At 37.5% G+C, this 23,511-nt stretch overlaps 1 protein-coding gene across 1 annotated transcript in view; it reads left to right on the forward strand.

Moving 5' to 3' along the window:
• IFT80 (intraflagellar transport 80) overlaps window positions 1-23,511 on the forward strand; it is a 111,952-nt gene that overhangs the window by 16,163 nt on the left and 72,278 nt on the right. The window contains exons 4-5 of the mRNA XM_037046640.1: window positions 9,204-9,314; window positions 14,778-14,846. Of these exons, the coding sequence (XP_036902535.1) occupies window positions 9,204-9,314; window positions 14,778-14,846 (180 nt within the window). The remainder of the gene's footprint in view (window positions 1-9,203; window positions 9,315-14,777; window positions 14,847-23,511) is intronic.

Consider the following 23,511-nt stretch of genomic DNA (forward strand, 5'->3'; position numbering starts at 1 on the left):
GCAACTCCTTAGTCTTTCTTTTTTAATCTTGGCAGCTTTGAAGAATACAGTCCTGTTATTTTTGTAGAAGAGTCCCTCAATTTGTGTTTGGTGGCTGTTTCCTCATGATTAGATGTAGTTTACACTTTTTTAGCATCGATACTTAGGGTATCCTATTGGGGGATTCGTGATGCTGGCTTGACCCGTTTTTAGTGATCTTAACTTTGATTACTTCAAAAGGCATGTTCACTAAATCAATCTACTATAACATTACTACTTTTGTAATAATTTGTGAAAGAACACTTTCAGACCATTTAAAAATATTCTTTTCCTCCTCTCCCCTAACTTCCTCCCACTATCTTAGCATCTATTGATGATTTTTGGCTGCGTTATTACTAAGATGGTTGCCAATTGGTAATTTTTAAAAACTCTGTAATTCTTTCTGCATTGTTTAGTTGGTATTCTGCTGTGAGGTAGAGCCCCCCCACCCCCCCTTATTTATTTGTTTGCTCACATCATTTAGATTCATAGATTCTTATTTTATTTCTTGAGTATACTGTTACCATTATTTTTCAATTTTGATCTTAACATTGTCCCAGATTTGGCCAGCGGGAGCCCCGTTAAGCCAGCTCAACGGGGCTTTTTTTTTTTTTTTTTGGCGGGGTAGGATACGTGCCTTCATCATTTTTTGAGCCCCTCTTTGCTGGCACAAGGTGTTCTAGGCTCATCTTGTACTTTTCCTGTCCCAGCACCCAAATCAGCCATTTCTCATGTTCTTTTTTGGGGGAGAGTGTTTAATTGTATTTAAAAACTGAGATGAGAGTGCTAGATGTGCTCATTGCAAAGGAGTGTGTATACTTTAAGACACCTTCAGAGGACTGAGCTAAGAATTTTGAATATAAATGTATGTTTAAAAGCATATCTACAGCTGTTTCTTTCTTTTCCTTCCTCCTTTCCTTTCTTCCTTTCATTTTTTTCTTTTCATGCTAACAACCATGAGTTAATTCTGATGCCACCAGTTCTAATTCAATACCACAGGGTTAATTCTGGTGTCTTTTTCTCCATATTTGAAAACAGTGAGAAAGCCTGGCTTTCATTATTCTCCATATAAGGGTCTGGCAGAAGTAATACCCACTTGAGTGTGGTTGGTAGGGTAATAATATGGTGTAATAACTTATAGTTTTAATTTGAACATTTCATCTAAAATGTTATATGGTGTGCTTGAGTGTGATATTGGTATGTTACAGAATTACATGCCTATGATTTTGTAATAAAAGGTTTTGTAATAAAAAAGAGGAGTTATTGGTGGTGGACCCTGTATTTAGTCATTTGCTTGATATTACAGTACGCAGTAGGTTGTTTCAGAGTTGCCAGTCTATACTACTGAAAAAATTATTTCGAATTCAATATTTGTTTCCTGTTGTTTCCTTTACACTGAGGCTATAGAGTCAAGGTCCTGTGTTCAAAAGTTACTTGCAATTCCCCTGCTTAAGTGCTATATCATTCATTTAAAATACAGTTAAGTATATTTATTTCTATTTGTTTTTAATTTAAGATTTTTCTTCCTCCCATTCTTGTTCATTTGATTATTTTTTGTATATGTTAATCATTAACATGGGTGGTTCCACAAAGTCAAAACTATTAAAAAATATACTTACTCAGAGCAATATTACTACTCTTACTCACCCAATCCCATATATCTTTTTAAAAAATATTCTATTTATTTATCTTTAGAGGGGAAGGGAAGGAGAGAGGAAGAGAAACATCAATGTATGGTTGCTTCTCGTGCATCCCCTGCTGGGAACTGGCCCCTGCCGGGAACTGGCCTGCAAGCCAGGCATGTGCCCTGACTGGGAATCGAACCACGATCGTCTGGTTCGCAGGCCCGCGCTCAATCCACTGAGCTACACCAGCCAAGGCCCAATCCCATACATCTTGTTTCTATTTACTCCCTCTAGGTAGCTAATCTTTTTGGTTCTGGTTTATTCTTCCTGGATTTCTTTTGACAGAAACAAATAAATACATGTATATTTTCTCATTTCACCTTTTAAAAAGAAGTTATACAGAAGATGGCATATCATGTATTTTCTTTGCATTTTCCTTATTAAACTCAGCAGTATGAGGATTGAATTTTATCTGCTAAATATGAATAGTAAATCTAATTAGTCTTGATAATTTCTGTTGTCTGAGTGTGCCCTGAAATGTTAAGATTACTTAATTACACTTGACTAAATAATAATTGCTTGGGTCTTTATTTCACATTGGCTTTAGATAAAACACTTTCTGATAGAAAAAAAGCCTAAAAAGTATAATTTAAAAGATAAATCTGCAAGATTAAATAAGGGAGAATACATTATGACTCTTGAGAAACTAGAATGTTTAATTTTATTTTTGGGTTTACTGTATAAAAAACCGAATAAGGTAGCATGCCGCAGCTAGGTGTGGGAGGAAGAGAGAACCAGAGCAGAGGAGTTGAGTGTTTTTTCCTGGGCTGGGATGAGAGTATCTGGGGTCTTATCAAACAGAAGGAAAAGGAGGATAGATCAGAGAAAAGAAGTGGAAGGATAAGACAAAACAGCATCCAGAAATGAAAAAGAAATGTTCAAGTGGAGAAGAAAGTGGATGACAGTAGGAGGTGGTCAAGGAGTTGCCTGCCAGATAAAGATCTGAGGTGTTTGATATATCAGTGCCATAGTCTATGTTAACCCAGTACTTTAAGTAAAAACAAACAAACAAACAAACAAACAAAACTATTATTCCGGTTTTAGAAAAAGCCCATATAACATGAGATCTACCCTCTTAACAAGTTTTTATGGGACCATGCAGCATAGTTAACCATTAAAATAATGTACCATAGATTTCTAGGGCTTTTTCAATTTGTGTGATGTTAACCTCATACTTTAAAAAAAATTCTCTTCAAGATTTAATTCTTTGTTTAAGATGTTTTCTAGTTGCCACCAACTTACTCTTCTTAACTTTTCCACATTTACCCTGTCAGAAAAGATTACAATTTTTGAGTTTGTCTGTCACTCTCCCAGTGTTTCCTTTGTCCGTCCCCCTCCCTTTTCTGTGGTCTTAGTGGTGGTGTTCAGAAAACATCCTTGGGTTTGGGGCAGGTCCTGAACATAAAGCAGCCCTTTGCCAAGTATTTTGTCTGACCAGTAATTCTCTCTTCAGTATTATTCCGCTTTCTGAACATTTCATGCAATTGTATTCCACTTTATAGAGGAGACATTCTTTAAAAATGTGTTAAAAATTTACATTTTAAAAAGAATTGAATTATTTAAAATGCATTAGGGGAGCTGGTATGTTAAGGAATTCTGGTATAAAATCTTGTAAAGCCAGTAAACACTCCTTAAATTATATTTAGTGAAAGTTGATACTTTCCTAGGTTGTATTAGATATCTTACAGTAACTCCTATATTCTCTCACTACTTAGTATGTCCATTTTAAAACCCCACTTTAAAAAGAATTTGTGAATTTGTTTACTTTTATCAGAAGTGAGCAGTTACTGATCACTGTGGCTTTTTGCAATCACCTGCCAACACATTTCTGCGATTAAGCATTCTGCAAAAGTGTGCATGTGCCCTTTTTCCTAACACCCTATTCCAAGCCTTCTTAGGTTTCCATGGACATTTCTTAAGGTATTTCTAATTTTAAAAAATCTGTTTCATATAACTTTAATCTACTCCCTCTGTTCTTTCTTTTTATAACTTTTTCCTCTTTCTAGTTTATCTGTAATAACAGGAGATTCATTTTATACCCCTGAATTTAAATACCCATGTTTTTATCCAAATTATTCAATGTTTAATAAATCGATAAATGAATCATATTGGTTATATTATCTTCCCAACCCCACCCCTAGCAAATAATTGGAAATAAATTAGTTGATCTATAGTTTTGGGCTTGTACTTTTAAAAAGTTATAGAAAATCGGGAGAAGAAGAACCCAGGGTTAAAAATGAGTAATTATTGGTTTTAAATATTTGATACATGTAACTTATATTTATGCTTTACTCTGGGGTATGCTATTCAAGCAATTTATAATAATCAGCCAATATACAAAAGCCAAAGATTTATTAAGTGCCAAATCTATGCAAAGAGCTGACCCTCATTATCCTGATATACTGTATTTTGCCATGTATAATGCTCACTTTTTTGCCCAAGTTTTTGAGGGAAAAATAAGGACGCACATTATTATACATGTGTATAAGGATTACATGCCATGGGTATAATAATGGGTATAATAATCCATGTGTAATGTGCACAAAAACATGGGTGCACATTATACATGGGAGCACATTAAACATGGCAAAATATGGTATATCTTCTGTGAGGTCATAGGAAGTAAGAATAATTTTAGCACTTGTTAGAAAGTCAGTATTTGGTATTTCATAATAAGGAATATCATTGACCAAAACACATACATTTTTGAAATATGGAATAGATTAAAAGGCAATTTCTGGACCCTTCATTTCTAGTTTAAGAGTTTGGATAATTTCTTTGGTGATAGATTTATTCATTATATTCAGTAGTTGTGGATTAAGTATGTGGATTTCCTGTGCGAGGCAATATGCTAACATTTAGTGAAACTGACCTGATTCAGTAAATAATGGCCACAGGATTAGCTTTCCACTTTCTATACGTCCTCTTTAGTTTTCTCTCTTGAGATTCGCTCCCTTGTATGTTGTCTGTAATTTTAAGTTAGTATCATAAAGAGAATAGTGCCACAGTTTAATTCACAGTAATTATTACATTGAAAAATCAGCCAGAGGTAATTATAAAATTAAAAGGAAAGTGTAGAGAGAAGTAGATGGTGTTGTTGGTGCCAGTGGGTGGCCGGATGAAGGAAAAGGGTAGTTCATCGTTGAAGCGCTACAAGGTGAATGAGAAAAAAATGTCAAAGCAGTCCTTAAAAAATTTATTTATTTTTAGTTACTGGATATGGTTGCTGAGTTGGTTAAATTTAATAAATGCTTATTATGTAAAAACATATTGCAAATTAAAAGTATGACTAAGACATGGCCCCATGCCCTGAACTGAATCACAGCCCAATAAAAAATGATGCAACAGAGCTACAAATAATGTGCACTGTGTGTTTAAAAGGAGGGAAAGACTTTGTTGGTGGGAATGGATACAGGTGGTCAGTGAAAGAACCACAGGGTGCTAGGTGTTAAATGTTTTAAAACCATCAGTCTTAGAGTTCTCCAGAGAAATGTTTTAAAGCCATCTTAAGCATCTGACTTAAATGTATTTTTAATTAATAGTTAATATTAAGCCAGATCTTGAAAACCTTAAAAGTGAATTGAAACAAAATAAGGACTTCTGGTCAGCATGGAGGCGTAGGTGGAAACACTGTGCCTCCTTGCACAACCAAGTTTAAAGACAACAAAGTTTTAGTAATAAAAATGCAACCAAAACCCAGAAAATTGAACTGTACGGAAGTCCGACAACAACGAACCATTCGGCCAGACCGGTAAGAGGAGTGGAGTCAGTGGCTGGCAGAGTGGGGTTGCGCAGGAAAAAGTGGCCAGACCAACCCAGGTGCGTGGGCAGCTGGCAGATCCCAGGTGCCAGCTGGGATGTCAACGGGTGGACCCAGTGAGGGCTCAAGGAGGCTGGCTGACCACGGTCACACATTCACACTCAGATAAACCAGGTGAAAAAATGGACAGTGAGACAGACTGTGCAATGCAGGTCCCCAGCGATGGGAATTAAAGCCTAAAAGCACCAATTGGAAAAACTTTAGGGGTTGAGGTGCTGGGAAAAGCTCCCAGGCTCACAGAGTTTGTTGGAGAGACCCACAGGGTCCTGTAGGGTGCACCGGCTCACACACCCGGGAACCGGCAAGAGGGGGGCCCAGTTTGCTTGCGGGAAGCAGCAGAGAAGACCAATATCTGAGAGAGAGCAGAACAAATGCCATTGCCCTTCTCTGACCCAGCCCCCACATACAGCATCACAACCCAGCCGATGGGTTTTCCTGCCCTGGTGAACACATAAGGCTCCATCATACCTAACAGGTGCGACCTGACCAAAACATTATGGCTCAAGAAGAACAGCTCAAAGTCCCAGAACCAATACTACTAAGCGACAAAGAAATAGCCAACCTATCAGATGCACAGTTCAAAACACTGGTGATCAGGATTCTCACAGAATTGGTTCATTTTGGTTGCAAATTAGAGGAACAACTGGAGGCTAAACTAATTGAAATGAAGGGAAATGCACAGGGAACCAATAGTGATGGGAAGAAACTGGGACTCAAATCAATGGAATGGACCAGAAGGAAGAATGAAACATCCGGCCAGAAAAGAATGAAGAAACAAGAATTCAAAAAATTGAGGAGAGGCTTAGGAACCTGTACATCTTTAAATGTTCCAACATTCAAATTATGGGGGTAGTAGAAGGGGAAGATGAAGAGCAACAAGGTGGAAAACCTTGTTGAACAAGGTGGAAAACCTATTTGAACAAAGGCAATAGACTTCCAGGAAATCCAGGAAGCTCAGAATCCCAAAGAAGTTGGACCCAAGAAGGAACACACCAAAACACATCATAATTACATTAGCCAAGATTAAAATGAAGGAGAGAATCCTAGAAGCAGCAAGAGATAAGGGGACAGTTACCTACAAAGGAGTGCCCATCAGACTGTCAGCTGATTTCTCAAGAGACCTTACAGGCAAGAAGGAGCTGGAAGGAAGTATTCCAAGTCATGAAATCCGAAGACCTACATCCAAGATTGCCCTATCCAGCAAAGCTTTCATTTAGAATGGAAGGGCAGGTAAACTGCTTCTCAAATAAGGTCAAATTCAAGGAGTCATTATCACCAAGCCCTTATTATATGAAATGTTAAAGGGACTTATCTAAGAAAAAGAACATAAAAATATGAACAATGAAAGGACAGCAGACTCACAGTTATTAACAACCACACCTAAAAACAAAAGCAAACTAAGAGGACAGCTAGATTGGGAGTGGAACCATAGAAAGGGAGATCACATGGAGGGTTAGCAACAGGGGAATGGGAGGGGGAGAAGGGGGGAGAAGGCACAGAAAATAACATAGATGGTAGGTAGAAAATAGGAGGAAGGCAAGAATAGTATGGGAAATAATAGAATCCAAAGAACTGTGACACATGGACATAAACTAAAGGGGAATGGTGGGGGAGGGGGTGTGTAGGGTGGAGGGGAATGAAGGGGGGGAAATGGGACAACTTTAATGGCATAATCAATAAAATATATTCTAAAAAAATAAACAAAACAAATCCTGAGTTTAGAGGATTTATTTGCCCAACAAAATTTGGTTAGGCAGCCACGTTATTCTTTTACTGCTCCCCCCAAATTATACATGTATACACAAGTTTATATATGAAGTTTGTTCAAAATGTATCCAGTCATGTAATATAAAAAATAGAGACATTTATTGAAGAAGATACAAGAAACATTGTACACAGGACAATGATGCCTCAGTCCCCTTCAAAGTAGGCACCTTGGGACCTCACAGTTCTCAGTTGCCATCAGCTGCCCATCCTATTTTCCTGAATCTGGTTGATCTGAAATCTCTTCTCTTTTAAAGATGATTTTAGCTTTGGGAAAAGCCAGAAGTCGCAGGGTGCCAAATATGGCCTGTAGGGGGTCTGAGTCACCTGGGTGATTTGATATTTTGCTAAAAAACTGCACAAAACGTGATGCATGAGTGAGTGCATTATTGTGATGAAGCTATCAATCACCAGTTGCCCATAGCTGCGGCCTTCTTGAATCATCCAAATAGTTTCTGCAGAGGAATGTTCAAGCTTAATGTAAAACTTGATGCAGATTCGTTGCTCTACTCAGTCATTTTGAATGTGATGGCCACATAGTACACATGCTCACTCAATGGCATCTACTGCCCCCACTGACTAGTACAGTGAAGTCATTATTGTTCACCCATGCACATTCCAGGCCACTCTCCTTGGCTGCCAGGTTACATCGATGTTGTGCAAACCATTCTTGTTACATTAACAATGGCCGGACTTGTTCTGGACAGACCTCATATGTATTGATTTGGGAAACATTTATAATTTCATTGTACTTAATTAATTTACCTAATAACACAATCTATGTGTTATTAGACTTCATGATCATTCAAAACCACACTGATCTTTTCTCAGATTCCTGTAATACTTAGTCTTTGCATAGTTGATTTATCTCCTTGACATCTCTTATACACTCTGTTTATGTACTTTAAAGATGCAGTTTGTTAACTTTTTCCCTGAATATGGGGTTAGGCAAAAGTAGGTATACAGTTATGGGTACACAAAACACAGAGTTTATTCTTGTATAGTTAGTTATTAATTATTGTATTATTTTTTCATACAAACAACTATAAACTCACTTTTGGCTCACTCTCTGTGAACTTTTTGGGCTGGGAACCAGATAGCCTGCTTTTCTAGTCTACCTGGTGCCTGCCATGATGTAACATTATATAAGATAAGTATTTTTAAATTTGGGACTATTAATTGTTAAATTAACTAAACAAGGAGGCTATTAGACTGATGTGACTCTAATGCTATTGGCCCACATATGCAAACCAAAGTCTAAGCCCGTAAATGCCTCAAATTTTCGTGATTGAAACCTAAGGACAACCAAACATAAACAGCCAACTGGGCTTTCAGCTATAGTCAGTAATTTACTTACTTTGCTTCTGCCTTTCCTCTATAAATGCCTCTCTCTGAGCTCCTGTCAGGGGAGCGCTCCTAATCACTTCTGGTTTGGTGCTGTGATTGGAATCAATTTTTGCCCATAGAAACTTCAAATTTTAAAACATGCCTCAGTTTATCTTTTAAAACCATTTCACTGTCTTGCTTCCTTTCCTCTACACCTTTTCCTGCTTTTCAATCACCTGTAAAAAAAAATGCGAGCCTGCAAAAATGCTTAAATAGAAGGCTTTCTTAACATTTCTTTGGGTTTCTTTTGGCCATACCCAGCAAAGTTTAATTGTCCCTCTGAATTATGATAGCATCATTTATATATTTTCTCTTATACCACTTGTTTCAAGGTTTTATAATTTTGTTTTTGTGCCTGTTTTTCAATAGATTGTGTGTTCCTTGAGAGTAAAAGTAATTATATTTTTTGCCCTTTTGTCTTTAGTGTCTGGCACTATGCTAATTAGTCCAGTAGTTGGAGTCAACAGATGTTTGTTGATTGAAAAAAATTCATTTAATAAAATAGACTCCTCAAGTATAATTTCTTTCAGGTAAATTTCATCTGATTTCCAAGTTAGGAAGAGTAGAAAAAAGTGTAGAAGCTCACTGTGGAGCAGTACTTGCAGGAAGATGGAATTATGAAGGAACAGCATTGGTTACAGGTGAGTTGTCTGCATAAATGACAGGCTAAATGAATTTTCCTTAGAGAAAATTTTTAAAGGAACAAAATATTTTCTTAGAAACAGTAATGATCTAGACTGCTATATAATGTAATTCAGAATGTCATTTATTACTAGCTTTCTTTTATTAAATATATTTTATTGATTATGCCATTACAGTTGTCCCAAATTTTCCTCTCCTCTGTTTCTCTTCTCTCTGCCACCCCCCTGCCACCAGCGTTCCTCCCACCTCAGTTCATGTCCACGGTTTGTACATTTAAGTTCTTTGGCTCCTTCATTTCCTGTACTGTTCTTAATCTCCTCCTGTATGTTTTGTACCAACTATTTGTATTCCCTGCACCTTCTTATTCCCTGCACCTTTTCCCTCATTCTCTCTTCTCCTCTTCCCCACCTATATAACCCTCCATGTGATCTCCATTTCTGTGATTTGGAGAATTCTGTTCTTGTTCTAGTTACTTACTTTATTTTTCTTTTTTTTTTAGCTTCAGTTGTTGATAGTTGTGAGATTGTTGTCATTTTACTGTTCATATTTTTGATGATTTTCTTTTTCTTAGATAAATGCCTTTAACATTGCATATAATAAGGGCTTAGTGAAGACGAATTCCTTTAACTTGACCTTATCTGGGAAGCACTTTTTCTGCCCTTCCATTGTAAATGAAAGCTTTGCTGGATAGAGTAGTCTTGGATGTAGGTCTTTGAATTTCATGACTTTGAATACCGTTTTTTTAACCCCTTCTTGCCTGCAAGGTTTCTTTTTAAAAAAATATATTTTATTGATTATACTATTACAGTTGTCCCATCCCCCCCCCATTATTTCCCTCCACCCTGCACACCTGCTCTCACCCACATTCTCCCCCTTTAGTTCATGTCCATGTGTCATAAGTTCTTTACCTTCTACATTTCCCATGCTATTCTTGCCCTCCCCCTGTCTATTTCCCACCTACCATCTATGCTACTTACTCTCTGTACCTTTTCCCCCTCTCTCCTCCTCCTCCCACACCCCTGTTGCTAACCTTCCATGTCATCTTCATTTCTGTGGTTCTGTTCCTGTTCTAGTTGTTTGCTTAGTTTGCTTTTGTTTTTGTTTTAGGTGTGGTTATTAGTAACTGAGTTTGCTGTCATTTTACTATACATGTTTTTTATCTTCTTTTTCTTAGATAAGTCCCTTTAACATTTCATATAATAAGGGCTTGGTGATGAAGAACTCTTTTACTTTGACTTTATCTGGGAAGCACTTTATCTACCCTTCCATTCTAAATGAAAGCTTTGCTGGATAGAGCAATCTTGGATGTAGGTCTTTGGATTTCATGACTTGGAATACTTCCCTCCAGCTCCTTCTTGCCTGTAAGGTCTTTTGAGAAATCAGCTGACAGTCTGATGGGAACTCCTTTGTAGGTGACTGTCCCCTTATCTCTTGCTGCTTCTAGGATTCTCTCCTTCATTTTAATCTTGGGTAATGTAATTATGATGTGCCTTGGTGTGTTCCTCTTTGGGTCTACCTTCTTTGGGACTCTCTGAGCTTCCTTGACTTCCTGGAAGTCTATTTCCTTTGCCAGAGTGGGGAAGTTCTCCTTTACTATCTTTCAAATAACTTTTCCACTTGTTGCTCTTCCTCTTCCCCTTCTGCTACCCCTATAATTCAGATATTGGAACATTTAAAGATGTCCTAGAGGTTCCTAAGCCTCTCCTCATTTTTCTGAATTCTTGTTTCCTCATTCTTTTCTGTTTGGTTGTTTCTTTCTTCCTTCTGGTCCACTCCATTGATTTGAGTCCCACTTTTCCTCCTATCACTATTGGTTCCCTGTGCATTTCCCTTTGTTTCAATTAGTTAGCCTTCATTTGTTCCTCTAATTTGCAACCAAATTCAACCAATTCTGTGAGCATCCTGATCACCAGTGTTTTGAACTGTGCATCTGATAGGTTGGCTGTCTCTTTGTTGCTTAGATGTATTGGCTCTGGGGCTTTGATCTGTTCTTCTGTTTGAGCCATTTTTGGGGGGGGGGGTCTGGTCATGCCTGTTATGTATGAGGGGCAAAGCCTTAGGTGTTCACCAGGGCGGGGCAACTCAGTGGCTGGGTTGTGATGCTGTATGTAGTGGTGGGGTTCCTAGAGGGAACAATGGTGCTTGCTCCACTCTCTCTTGGATTTCATTCTCTTCTGCTGCTTCCCACAAGCAAATTGGGCTCTTCCGTTGCTGGTTCCCAGGTAGGTGGGTTTGCGTATGTTCTAGGACCCTGTGGGTCTTTCCAACAAACTCTCCTGTGAGGCTGGGTGTCCTGGCACCTCAACCTCCACAAGTGTTTTCAATCAGTGCTTTTAGGCTTTATTGCCCGGCCTTGGGGTCCTGGGTTGCACAGTCTGTCTTGCTCCCCTGTTTTGCCTGGTTTATCTGCACACAAATGTGTGACTGTGGTCAGCCAGTGGCCTTGCGCGCCTCACTGGGTCTGCTCGCCAGGGTCCACCAGGCAGCGCTTTTTCCTGCCACGACCCCTCTCTGCTGGCTTCACCCCTCTTAATGGTCTGGATGGATGGTGGTTGGGCTACCATACAATTCAATTTTCTGTTAGTTCTGGGTGCTTCTTTGTTTCTAAATTTTTGTTGTCCTTAATTTTGGTTGTGCAAGGAGGCACAGTGCGTCTATCTACACCTTCATTTTGGCTGGAAGTCTCTGCCTACAAGATGGAGAAATCAGCTGATAGTCTTATGGGCACTCCTTTGTAGGTAACTGTCTCCTTTTCTCTTGCTGCTTTTAAGATTCTCTCTTTATCTTCCTCCCCCCCCCCCCGATTTTATTTATTTATTTTTAGAGAGAGGAAAAGGGGAGGAGAAAGAGAGGGAGAAAAACTCATGTGTGTGGCTGCCTCCTGCATGCCCTCCACTGGGTACCTGGCTTGCAACCCAGGCTCGTGCCCCAACAGGGAATTGAACCAGCAATCCTTCGGTTCACAGGTTGGCACCCAATCCACTGAGCCACACCAGCCAGGGCATCTCTCCTTATGTTTAACTTTGTGTTGTAATTATGATGTGCCTTAGTCTGTGCTTCCTTGGGTCCAACTTCCTTGAGATTCTCTGAGTTTTCAGGACTTGCATGTCTATTTCCTACCCCAGATGGGGGAATTTTTCCTTCATTATTTTTTCGAATAAGTTTTCAATTTCTTGCTTTTCCTCTTCTCTTTCTGGCACCCCTAAGATTTGGATGTCGGAATGTTTAAATTCCTTGAGGTTCCTAAGCCTCCCCTCATTTTTTTCTGAATTCCTGTTTCTTCATTCTGTTGTGGGTGAATTTTTATTTATTCTTTCTGTTCTAAATTGTTGATTTGAGTCCTGGTTTCCTTCCTTTTATTGCTGGTTCCCTGTATATTTTTCTTTATTTCACTTTTCATAGCCTTCACTTCTTCCTCTATTTTGTGACATTACTCCACCATTTTTGTGAGTATCCTGATTACCAGTGTTTTGAATTCTGCATCTGATAAGTTGGCAATGTCTTCATCACTTAGTTCTATTTTTGGAGCTTTGATCTGTTCTTTCATTTGGGCCACACTTTTTTTGTCTCTGCAAAGCCCTGCATTGCTGTACTATATGTGGAGGAGGGGTCCCAGAGGGAATAGAGCTGCTCGCTGGGCTCTGGCTAGCTTTCAGTCACTTTCCCTGCTACCCACAAGCAAAGTGGCCGGTTCTGATGCTGATTCCAGGGTGGGTGGGTTTGTGTACGTTCTAGGACCCTGTGGTTCTCTCCAACAGACTCTCCTGTGAGGTTGGGAGTTTCTCTTGCCAACTCAGTGTCCACAGGGTTTTCCAATCAGAGGTATTTCCTGCGCTGGAACCCTGGGTTGCCCAGTCTGTCTTGTTCCCCAGATGTTCCTCCCAGTTTATTGGCACAAATGCGGGACTGCCTTGTCTACTAGCTTTCACCTTGCCCGGCTGGTCCTCTAGCCACCGCCTGGCCCTGCATCCTCTTTTTCCCTTTCACCAGTCTGAATGAATGTTTCTTCTTTAACTCCTTGATTGTCAGACTCGATACAGGTTGATTTTCTGGCAAGTCTGGTATTTTTTGTTTTTAAATTTGTTGTTCTTTGTCTGGTTGTGTGAGGAGGCACAGTGTGTCTACCTGCAACTCCATGTTGGCTGAAAGTCTTATTACTAATTTTCCTATATGACTGGAGGAGAATATTCTGTCAAAAATACTTTTGAAATGCTCAAGTAGAATATAAATAAAAGTATAATTCTTTAAGATATTAAATTAAAAATATTCTCATTTAACTGACCTTTACTCTCTTCTGTCTCTTCCCATCTCCTGCCCTACTGCAAGGGTTCTCTTCCTCACCCATTGTGTTAGTTATCTATTGTTTTATAACAAGTTACCTCCAAAGTCAGTGACTTAGATAATATGCACATACTATCTTACAGTTTCTGTGAGATAGGGAACAGTTTAACTAGGTGCTTCTGTCCCAGACTCTTAAGAAGTTAGACGGGGCTGCAGTCATGTGGAAGCTTGACTGGGACTGCAGGGTCTGTTTCCAAGACAGCTTACTCACATGGCTGTTGGCCAGAGTTCCTGGTTCCTCTGTTGGCCAAGGCCTTAGCTCCTCACCACACGGGCCTCTCCATAGAGCTGCTTGCGTGTTCTAACAACAAGGTAACTGGCTTCTCCCCACATGAGTGATCCACGAGAGAACAAGATAGAAGCTGCAATGTATTTTATGACCCACCCTCAGAAGTTGTACTCCATCATTTCTACCATTCTATTAGGAGTGAGTCGCTAAGTATAGCCCACACGAAAGGAAAGAGAAATTAAACTCCACCTCTGCAAAGGAGGAACAACAAACAATTTGAGGATATGTTTTAAAATCACCACACCATTCCCCGGGCCTTCTGTCAGACTTTTCTCAGTGAGTTGTCACCTTCTCTTGCTTGTTTCTTCAACTTCTCCTTTTTCAGTGGTTTCTTTTTCAGTGCATAAGAGTGTTCAGATGTCGTCCATTTTGAAAATTGAGAAGAAAAAAGTAAAAATCCTCTGTTAACCAATAACTTTCTCTAGCTACAACTTCCTCCTTCTTTTTACCCCTTCAGGCAAACGGTTCAAAAAAGTAGTCTACTGCTTCATCCCTTCAGTCCCCAGGGCACTGGAATTCGGCCGTAACTCACCTTATTACACTGAAAGTACTTTTCTTAGACTTCCAGGATGGGGATTTTAGTGAAAATGAAAGCATTATTTCATTTATGTACTCATAAGTCTTCTAATATTAAAAAATAATTTTTGTCATGGAAGGATACTTTGATAAAATTTCAATTAAGTCTTACAGTAATAAAGCACTATTATTTAATTAGAATGAATTTTGTCCAAATTTTAAATATGCATTAACATAGATACTGCTGATTTTTTCCATGTAAATTTAATGTTTAAATTTACTTCTTGTAGCTAAAAATACCATTTTCTTTTTACAGTAGGAGAAGATGGACAAATAAAAATCTGGTCAAAGACTGGAATGCTAAGATCAACTTTAGCTCAGCAAGGTATGTATTACAATAAATAAAAATGTCTTAGCATTTTCCTTTTAAAACAGTCTAATACCGCTTCTAAGACTGATTTTGGTCAGTTTCAAAAACTGAAATCTCATTTGTACTTACACTTCTTCCTCTTATATTCCATGTTGCCTGATGGACTATGGTACCTATGTTATTCAAGCCAAGAAGTATATGAAATACTCAAGGGCTTTTTCTTTGTTAGTGAATCCATACAAACACGGTTAAAGGCTAATGGCTCTTTTACAAATAATTCTGAAGTATTATAAACATATCCCATCTATAATAGGATTTCGTGTCTGCTTAAGTGAATAATGGTAATAGAAAATATTGAGTTTCTCCTGACTTAAAAAGTCCTAATAACTTCATAATATTACCACCCTTTCTAAATCACGTTGTATATTGGATTGCTATACAATGGAGGGGGGCAGACATCCTGATGACCCCACACGTGGTAAGCTGCAGCTACTTAGAGCAGCGTCTCAGTTTTCCATGTTAATTGGGAAGAAGTGTCCGTAGAGTCAGTCTATAAAATGGTCATTCCTGTTGGGATTTAGGTTGTGTAAGATTTTGGTTCTGTATAGCAGATTTCTTTTCCTAGTAACATTTACCTAGGAACAATAAAGCAGATTTAATGTTGACCTGAGAATTTATCAGCTGATCTTCAGAAACAGGTTGACAAAAAGCCGCTTGCAGAATTTTCTTTAGGTTATATGATAAAATCATACTGTGAAGCATTTCCAACAACTGACTAATAAATACTTATAAGTATTACATTTTTTAAGTTGTTTACTCTCAGGATAACATTAAAATAGTTGTTTCTTTTAGTTACCCATTAACCAAATGTTAGCAGAGGAACCAGAGTACTAGTTAGGACTTACTCCTGAGGTCAAATCTTCCCTACAGATAATCTCCAAGTAGAATATTTATCCATGAGTAGAAAATTTAGAGTTTATAGACACATTCATGGGTGAATTTTAGTTTAAAAAAGTCAGTTTATTGTTACTTTAGTAATAAAATATACCTTTGGAAAATAAACTTTATTTTAGTCTTCTAGTGGGTCTGGTGGTTTACTTTTGGCTTTATACTTTTTGTTAGGGCTAATTATTTGGCATTCTCACTTCATGAAGTCTGACATATGAGCAGCTGACAGAATTCTTTCAGAGGTCACCACCCTCTTGGAGCTGGGGCTGCTGAAACATATCCTTTTTTCCTTTCTTTTCTCTTTTGCTAAATTTGTTGTTTATAGAAGACACAGATTTTCAGAGAAATTCTGAAAGCTTATATCACTGCCCAGTATATCTGGATTCTTGCCTAAGAGCCTTCATCAGTGCACCCCTAAGGCTCCTTCCGTAAATTCTTCCCAGACATCTCCTTCCTTTTACTACCTTTGGATCCACTGCTTTTGGACTTTCCAAAGTCTGGAGTTGAAATTTAGACTCAGTTGTTTAATATAAACATTGTTAATCATAGACAGTGGGTGACAGTTGTATAGTTTACCTGCATAATGTGTCTGCTTATTAATAAGTAACCAAGCTGCTACTTATTTCACCCTTACTGAGAAAATGCATTTGGAGGCCCCAAGTTGGCGAGGCTGTTATAAGCATAATACGTTCATAAATTAGAGACGTTATAAATTAGAGGTCACAAACAGGTGGCTTTTGGGTTGACTCTGGTCCACTAGCATGGTACAGATCAAGACATTTCACATACAAATTTGGATTTCTAGTGTCTTGAAAAATTGAAAGGTCTGACAACATTGGAATGCTTTTTGGAATGAGTACAGTAAGCTGGAGTTCAGTAGTGGCTGCTCCAATTTTAACTGGATTTTAAAATTCTCATTTTTCTTACGCTCACTTCACTCATGTTACATGGGAGAATACAACGTAAATCTGAAAGTATTTGAGTTTGAAACCCCTGCTTTTAATTAGTGATCATTAATTTTGATTGGTAGTAGGGAGCACTTAAATCTTTTTATTTTATTTTTTAGTATTAATTTTTAATAGATAATACAGTCACATGCTTCAGAATTTAAAACATATAAGAGGGGATAAAGTTGCCTTTTAAATATTATTTTGATCTCTCATATTTCCCCTGCTGTCCAGCCACCCAACAAACATGCCCAGAAGCAACTGGTGTAACTTTTTCTTGTGTAGCAAATCTGCTTTTATTTATTCCTTTTTTCTTTTATAAAGTGGTTGCATACTGTGTGTGCTACAATATGCTCTTTGCTTATTTTTACTTGAGTCATGAACTATCTTGGAGATAGTTCTATAGAGTTCTGTATCAGCAAATACAAATCTTTACGTTGTTTTCCAAAGTAAATGTACCATTTTATATTCCCACTAGAAATATATGAAGGTTTCAATTTCTCTACATTATCCACATGTGTTATTGGTTGTGTTTTTTATTATAATCATCCTAGTGAGTGTAAAGTGGTATCTCACTGTAGTTTTGGTTTTCATTTCCCTGATGGCTAATGATATTGAGGATATTTTTCTGTGCTTATTGGCCATTTGTTTATTTTCTCTGGAGAAATGTCTGTTGAAAACTTTTGCACACTTTTTATTGCTGAGTTGTAAGAATTCTTTATATATTCTGGTTAGTAGACTTATTTGGTGTATATTTTATTCATTCTGTGGTTTTTTTAAATACTGTCTTGATATCTTAAAATAGAAAAGTTTTGATGAAGTCCAGTTTATCCATTTTTTTCTTTAATTACTTCTGCTTTTGGTATCATATCTAAGAAACTGTTGCCTAGTATAGAGTCATAAAGACTTACACCTATGTTTTCTTCCAAGAGTTCTGTAGTTTTAGTGCTTGCATTTAGGTCTGTGATTCATTTTGAGTTAATGTTGTCTATGGTGTTTATTTTGGAAAGGAATGAGTGGTGCTCTTTTTTTTTCTTCCTTTCTCCAAACTTCCTCCAATGGGTAAATAGGATTCTCTTAAAAGCCAAAATACAGATTATATCCTATAATATAGGTAATTTTATTATATATTCACGTCATATAATGATACTTTCCATCAACATTCCAATAGCTATAAATTCCTTAACATCAAATGGCTGTGAAAGGGCCAATCATTTTTATCCCATTTGAATCCTGTTTATTCTTTTCAACCTCAAGATTGATGTTAATTATAACATTAATGTGCAAAATTAAATTAGATTTTCTTATTTTAGTTAACCTGGTATTTCAATGGGATAATCTGATTATCTTTTTCTAGGTTAAGGATTACAAATTTACTATAGAACTGTGCATCTAACTTTTGGTGCGACCCACACTTCTCTAATGAGGCATGGATTTTCCCTGTTTTATCTTTGAGAAAAATTGTTAGAGAAGTTAAGGTATAGGGCCATTAACCTCAAAGGGAGAATTCCTTGTTATTCATAAGGTTTGTTTGATTTATTAGAAACTACAAGGTTTGCCCTGGCTGGTGTAGCTCAGTGGCAAAGAGCGCAGACCTGCGAACCACACGATCGCGGTTCGATTCCCAGTCAGGGCACATGCCTGGGTTGCAGGCCGGTTCCCAGCTGAGGATGCACAAGAAACAACCATACATTGATGTTTCTCTCCTTCTCTCCTTCCTTTCCCCTCTAAAAATAAGTAAATAAAATCTTAAAAAAAAAAAAAGAAACTACAAGGTTTGAGGGTTTTTATAAATCCAAATTACTGCAAGCTGGGTGCTAAAGGCTCAACCAAAGTCATGGTAGGTGGAAGTGGGGGACATCCGCCTCCTTTGAGGAAAACTAAATTTTGGCATAAAAATGGAATAAAATAAGCCTGAATTACTATAAAACTTGGAATTTAGTAAACAATGTTGAAAGCATTCTTGTGATTTTTTACTACATGTTTGTGTTAATTATTCTTGTTTCTTGATGAACAGAAATTAATTCCTAAATTAATTTCTTGGTGATTGGAACCAGATATACAAATAGAAAAAGTCACAGTCATTCCTTTCTCCTCTGATATAGAAGGAGGATTAACCCCAAGTTTTGGGGGGAAATTTGATTTAGTTTTAAAAATGGTTCTTACTGATACCTTTGAGGAGTGGTTTTTCCTTATTAGAGAAAAATAATGTGTAGGCCGGGGGGTAATTATAATTAAGCCCTATCATGTGTTACATTAAAAGTATTTTAATTATAGATTAAAATTGGAATAGAGTATTGCAAACCTTTTTCACACTATATTCAAATGGAAGAAGAGTACAATGACAAAACATGGAACCTGTCCATAATGAATTTAGTAAAAGAAGTTAACTGGAGATATGAAGAACTATAGTACAAGGCAGAATGTGCTCATTGCTATAAGGTGCTGTGGGAAGAGAAGGAAGGCAGAGATGAATGCTTGTGGGGGAGAGAGTATCAGAAAAGCTTCCTGAAAAAAGTTGCAGCGTCTTTTGACTGGGCTTTGAAGGATGAAGAAATCAGGTAAAGAAATGTATTGCTTCTGTGGAGGAAGTTAGATGATTAGAGGCATAGAGGTGCCCAGCATAAGACGTGGAAGTCAGGTGAGTGTGAGTGAGAGCATATCCTTCAGGCCAAGGTGTAGGCCGTGAGAGGCACTGCCAGAGGGACGAAGACACTGATGGTCTCAGATGCTTCATGGAGGGGTTTGGGGTTGATTTCATAAGACTTTTATTCTAAAACCTTGAAAAAGATTGAGCAGGAGAGTAAGAGATAAGGATGTCTTTTAGGAATATTACTTTAGTGATAATATGCAGGATAAATTAGACGCATTAGGGGTTAAATAAGGGTGGCAACTAAGGAGGTTTCTGAAATGTTCCATGCTAGTGTGGATTTAGGTTTGAACACCAAGGCAGTGGTGATAGTAGTTGGGGAAAAAAAATGAGTAGTTTTTCATGGCTGAGAGGAATGGATACCCTACATATAAGAGGGAAGAATTCAGAGGGAAGAATAAATGCAGAAATATATGTGGAGGAATGATAGCTTTGAATATGTAGAGTTTGAATTCTGACATGTCTTTGGGGCAAGTAGAAATATTGTTAGAGCTCAGAGGTAAAGGCTGAAGTATTAATGTGAGAGTTAATTACAGAAAAATAAAAGGTGAAGAAGCTAGTGGGGAAACTAAGGTCCCTAAGGGAGAGGTGGCTGATGGAAACTAAAGAAACAAAAGCCTCCATTTAAACTTTTTCTCTGTGTTGACCCCAGTGACTTATATAACCAAAAAGTTCCTTTTTTTAAAAGTGTGTTTTACCAGTAATGCTATTTGTGTTTTCCAGTTGTCTCATTTTCCCCCCTTTATTTCCCTCTACCCTGCACCCCACCCCCAGCATTCCTCCCACTCAGTTCATGTCCAGGGGTCCTACATATAAATTCTTTGGCTTCTCCATTTTCCATATTTTTCTTAACTTCCTCCTGTCTATTTTGTACCAACCTATTATGCTTCTTATTCCCTGTACCTTTTCCCTTCCTCCCCGCTGACAACCCTCCTTGTGATCTCCATTTCTGTGATTCTGTTCCTGTTCTATTGTTCTAGTTGTTTGTTTGTTTTTAGGTTCAGTTGTTGATAGTTGTGAATTGGTTGTCATTTTACTGTTCATAGTTTTGATCTTTTTTTTCTTAGATAAATCCCTCTAACATTGCATATAATAAGGACTTGGTAATGATGAGCTCCTTTAACTTGACCTTATCTGAGAAGCACTTCATCTGCCCTTCCATTTTAAGTGATAGCTTTGCTGGATAGAGTATTCTTGGATATAAGTCCTTGCCTTTCATGAGTTGGAATACTTCTTTCCAACCCCTTCTTGCCTGCAAGGTTTCTTTTGAGAAATCAGCTGATAGTCTTACGGGAACTCCTTTGTAGGTAATTGTCTCCTTTTCTCTTGCTGCTTTTAAGATTCTCTCCTTATCTTTACTCTTGGGTAATGTAATTATGATGTGCCTTGGTGTGTGCTTCCTTGGGTCCAACTTCTTTGGGACTCTCTGAGCTTCCTGGACTTCCTGGAAGTCTCTTTCCTTTGCCAGATTAGCTAAGTTCTCCTTCATTATTTTTTGAAATAAGTTTTCCATTTCTTGCTCTTCCTTTTCTTCTTCTGGCACCCCTATGATTCAGATGTTGGAACGTTTAAAGTTGTCCTAGAGGTTCCTAAACCTGTCCTCATTTTTTTGAATTTTCGTTTCTTACTCTGTTGCAGTTGAATGTTTATTTCTTCCTTTTGCTCAAAATCACTGATTTGAGTCCCAGTTTTCTTTCCTTCACTGTTGGTACCTTGTATATTTTTCTCTATTTGACTTTGCATAGCCTTCATTTTTCCCTGTATTTTGTGACCATACTCAGCCATTTCTGTGAGCATCCTGATTACCAGTGTTTTGAACTCTGCATCTGATAGGTTGGCTATCTCTTCATAGGTTAGTTCTGTTTTTGGAGCTTTTATCCTTTTTTAAATTTGGGCCTTATTTCTTTGTCTTGCTGTTCCTGTTATGTAGTAAGGGGCGGAGCCTTAGGTATTTGCCAAGTGGAGGCAACCCAAGAGGCTGCTTTATGGCATTGTATGTGGGTAGGGGTCAGAGAGGTGCACTTGGTCCAGTGCTACTTCCTCAGCTCTCAGCTGGCTTTCAGTCACTTTCCCTGCTACCCACAAGAAATTGGCCCCTTCTGGTGCTGATTCCTGGGTGGGTGGGTTTGTTTACATTCTAGGACCCTGTGGGCCTCTCCAGTGAACTCTGGTGGGGCTGAGAGTTTCTCTTGCTACTGCAACACCCACAGGTTTTTACAGACAGGGGTTTTAAGGCTTTCTTTTCCTGGTCTGGAACCCTGGGTTGCACAGTCTGTCTCACTCCCCAGTTTATCCATACACAAATGTGGGACCACCAGCCACAGCCTTGCCTGCCTGGTCCTCCAGTTGCTACCTTGCTCTGCCTCCTCTCTGTCCCAGCGCCCATCTCTTCCCCTCCTACTGGTCTGGATGAATGTTTTCTTCTTTAACATCTTGGTTGTTGGACTTCCGTACAGTTTGATTTTCCTGTAGTTCTGGTTATTTTTTGTTTTTGAATTTGTTGTTTCCCTTCATTTGTTTGTGTGAGGAGGCAAAGTGTATTTACCTATGCCTCCAACATTTTGTCTGAAAGTCCAAAAAGTCCCTTTTTTAATTTTATAAATCACACTTGATTACCAATTGTTAGTATTTGCCCATACAAATAGAATAAAGGGAAATAATTCTTGGTTTTTAAATTTTTAATGATATGGTAACAGCAACTAAAAAATTGAGAATCTACTAGCTACCATAAACATAATAAACAGATGGTTGCTTATGGCATTGCAAAGTAATTTTAGTAGCAGTCACTAACAGAGAGTGTTCATATAGTGCCAGGCTCTGCTCCAAGCACTTTCCTTATATTCATTCAGTGTAAACCTATATTGTATTCAAGGCAAAGATAACTAATGCTTCATTAAAATAGTGAAGTGTCTGTTTCAAAAGCATTCTTAAAAACACTCAAAAACAACATTTTTAGGGGATACCTTTTAGTAAGAATGTGAAAAACATGGTATGTTTGACCAGGTACTTCCTTAAAACAATTGAAATACATTTTTGTCTCCTCTTCTGTGGTTTAAAATGCCTTCAACAGGTTGAAAGAATTTAGATAATTTGTTTTACAGAGAGATAAGGGTCTGACATTTAACACAACCCCAGGTGCATGTGGTTTCTTAAAAAATGTCAAAAAGGTCACATGGTTATATTGTACAAAGTCAGAAAAACAAGATCTCTTTGAGTGTCTTAACTGAAATGGAACATAAATAAAAATTCCCAATATAAAAAGCAAAAATTTTTTACAATTTTTAAAATTTTTGTCTATTTTTATTAATTATGAAATTAAAAATATTTTATTACATAATTTCATAAACATTTTGGTTTAAAGTTCTTCAATCTTAAAAGCTAAATTTATTTCCATGCTGACTTTACAAAGTGAAGCGTAGCACTAATAATAATTCAGTGCTTTAATAATTTTTTAAAGCATTTAAAATATTATAGATTTATTTCAAATGTTAATAGGAGATTTCATTACAATAGAAATAATTACTTTTTTTCTGAAGCTAATTAATCCACTTTCAATAATGATCCGTGTTAGAACCACCTAAATTGGAAGTTATACAGCAACATGTAGTACATCTCCTTTTGGAAAAGAAAACATTTATATACCCAATAATTTCACACTTAATATTTTATTATAAATATAAGGGGTGACTATGATGAAGACTTCTTTTAGTTCTTGATGTTTTACCCATTTTGAATATTGATGGTTAGGAAGACTAAATTAATGCAACATAGCTATTGATTTTATTTAAGGTTATTTATCATAAATAACTCAGTATTTGTTTTTTGATTGAAGGAATGATTCAAAATCACATTATAACAAAGAAGTTACTTTTTCTCCATAAGCTTATTTTGTTTTAAGCCATACATATTATATCTGTTTCTTTAACATTATTTTGTCTAAAATATTGTTTTATAAACAGGAAATGAATAATCTTAATGTCCTAAAAGGGAAAATAGGTATTCTGAAGATCTATAAGCTTTATCAGCAAGGAAATGGTGACACAGCTGACTTAATGGGGCCACAGATTCAACGCTAAAGAGGACTAGAGCGTCCGTAGCTCCTCATCCCATACCCCAACTGTGCCTTTTACCACAA

This window comes from Sturnira hondurensis, unplaced genomic scaffold (assembly GCF_014824575.4).
Source record: "Sturnira hondurensis isolate 20B ecotype Veracruz unplaced genomic scaffold, ASM1482457v3 Scaffold0005279, whole genome shotgun sequence".
Classification (NCBI taxonomy): Eukaryota; Metazoa; Chordata; class Mammalia; order Chiroptera; family Phyllostomidae; genus Sturnira; species Sturnira hondurensis.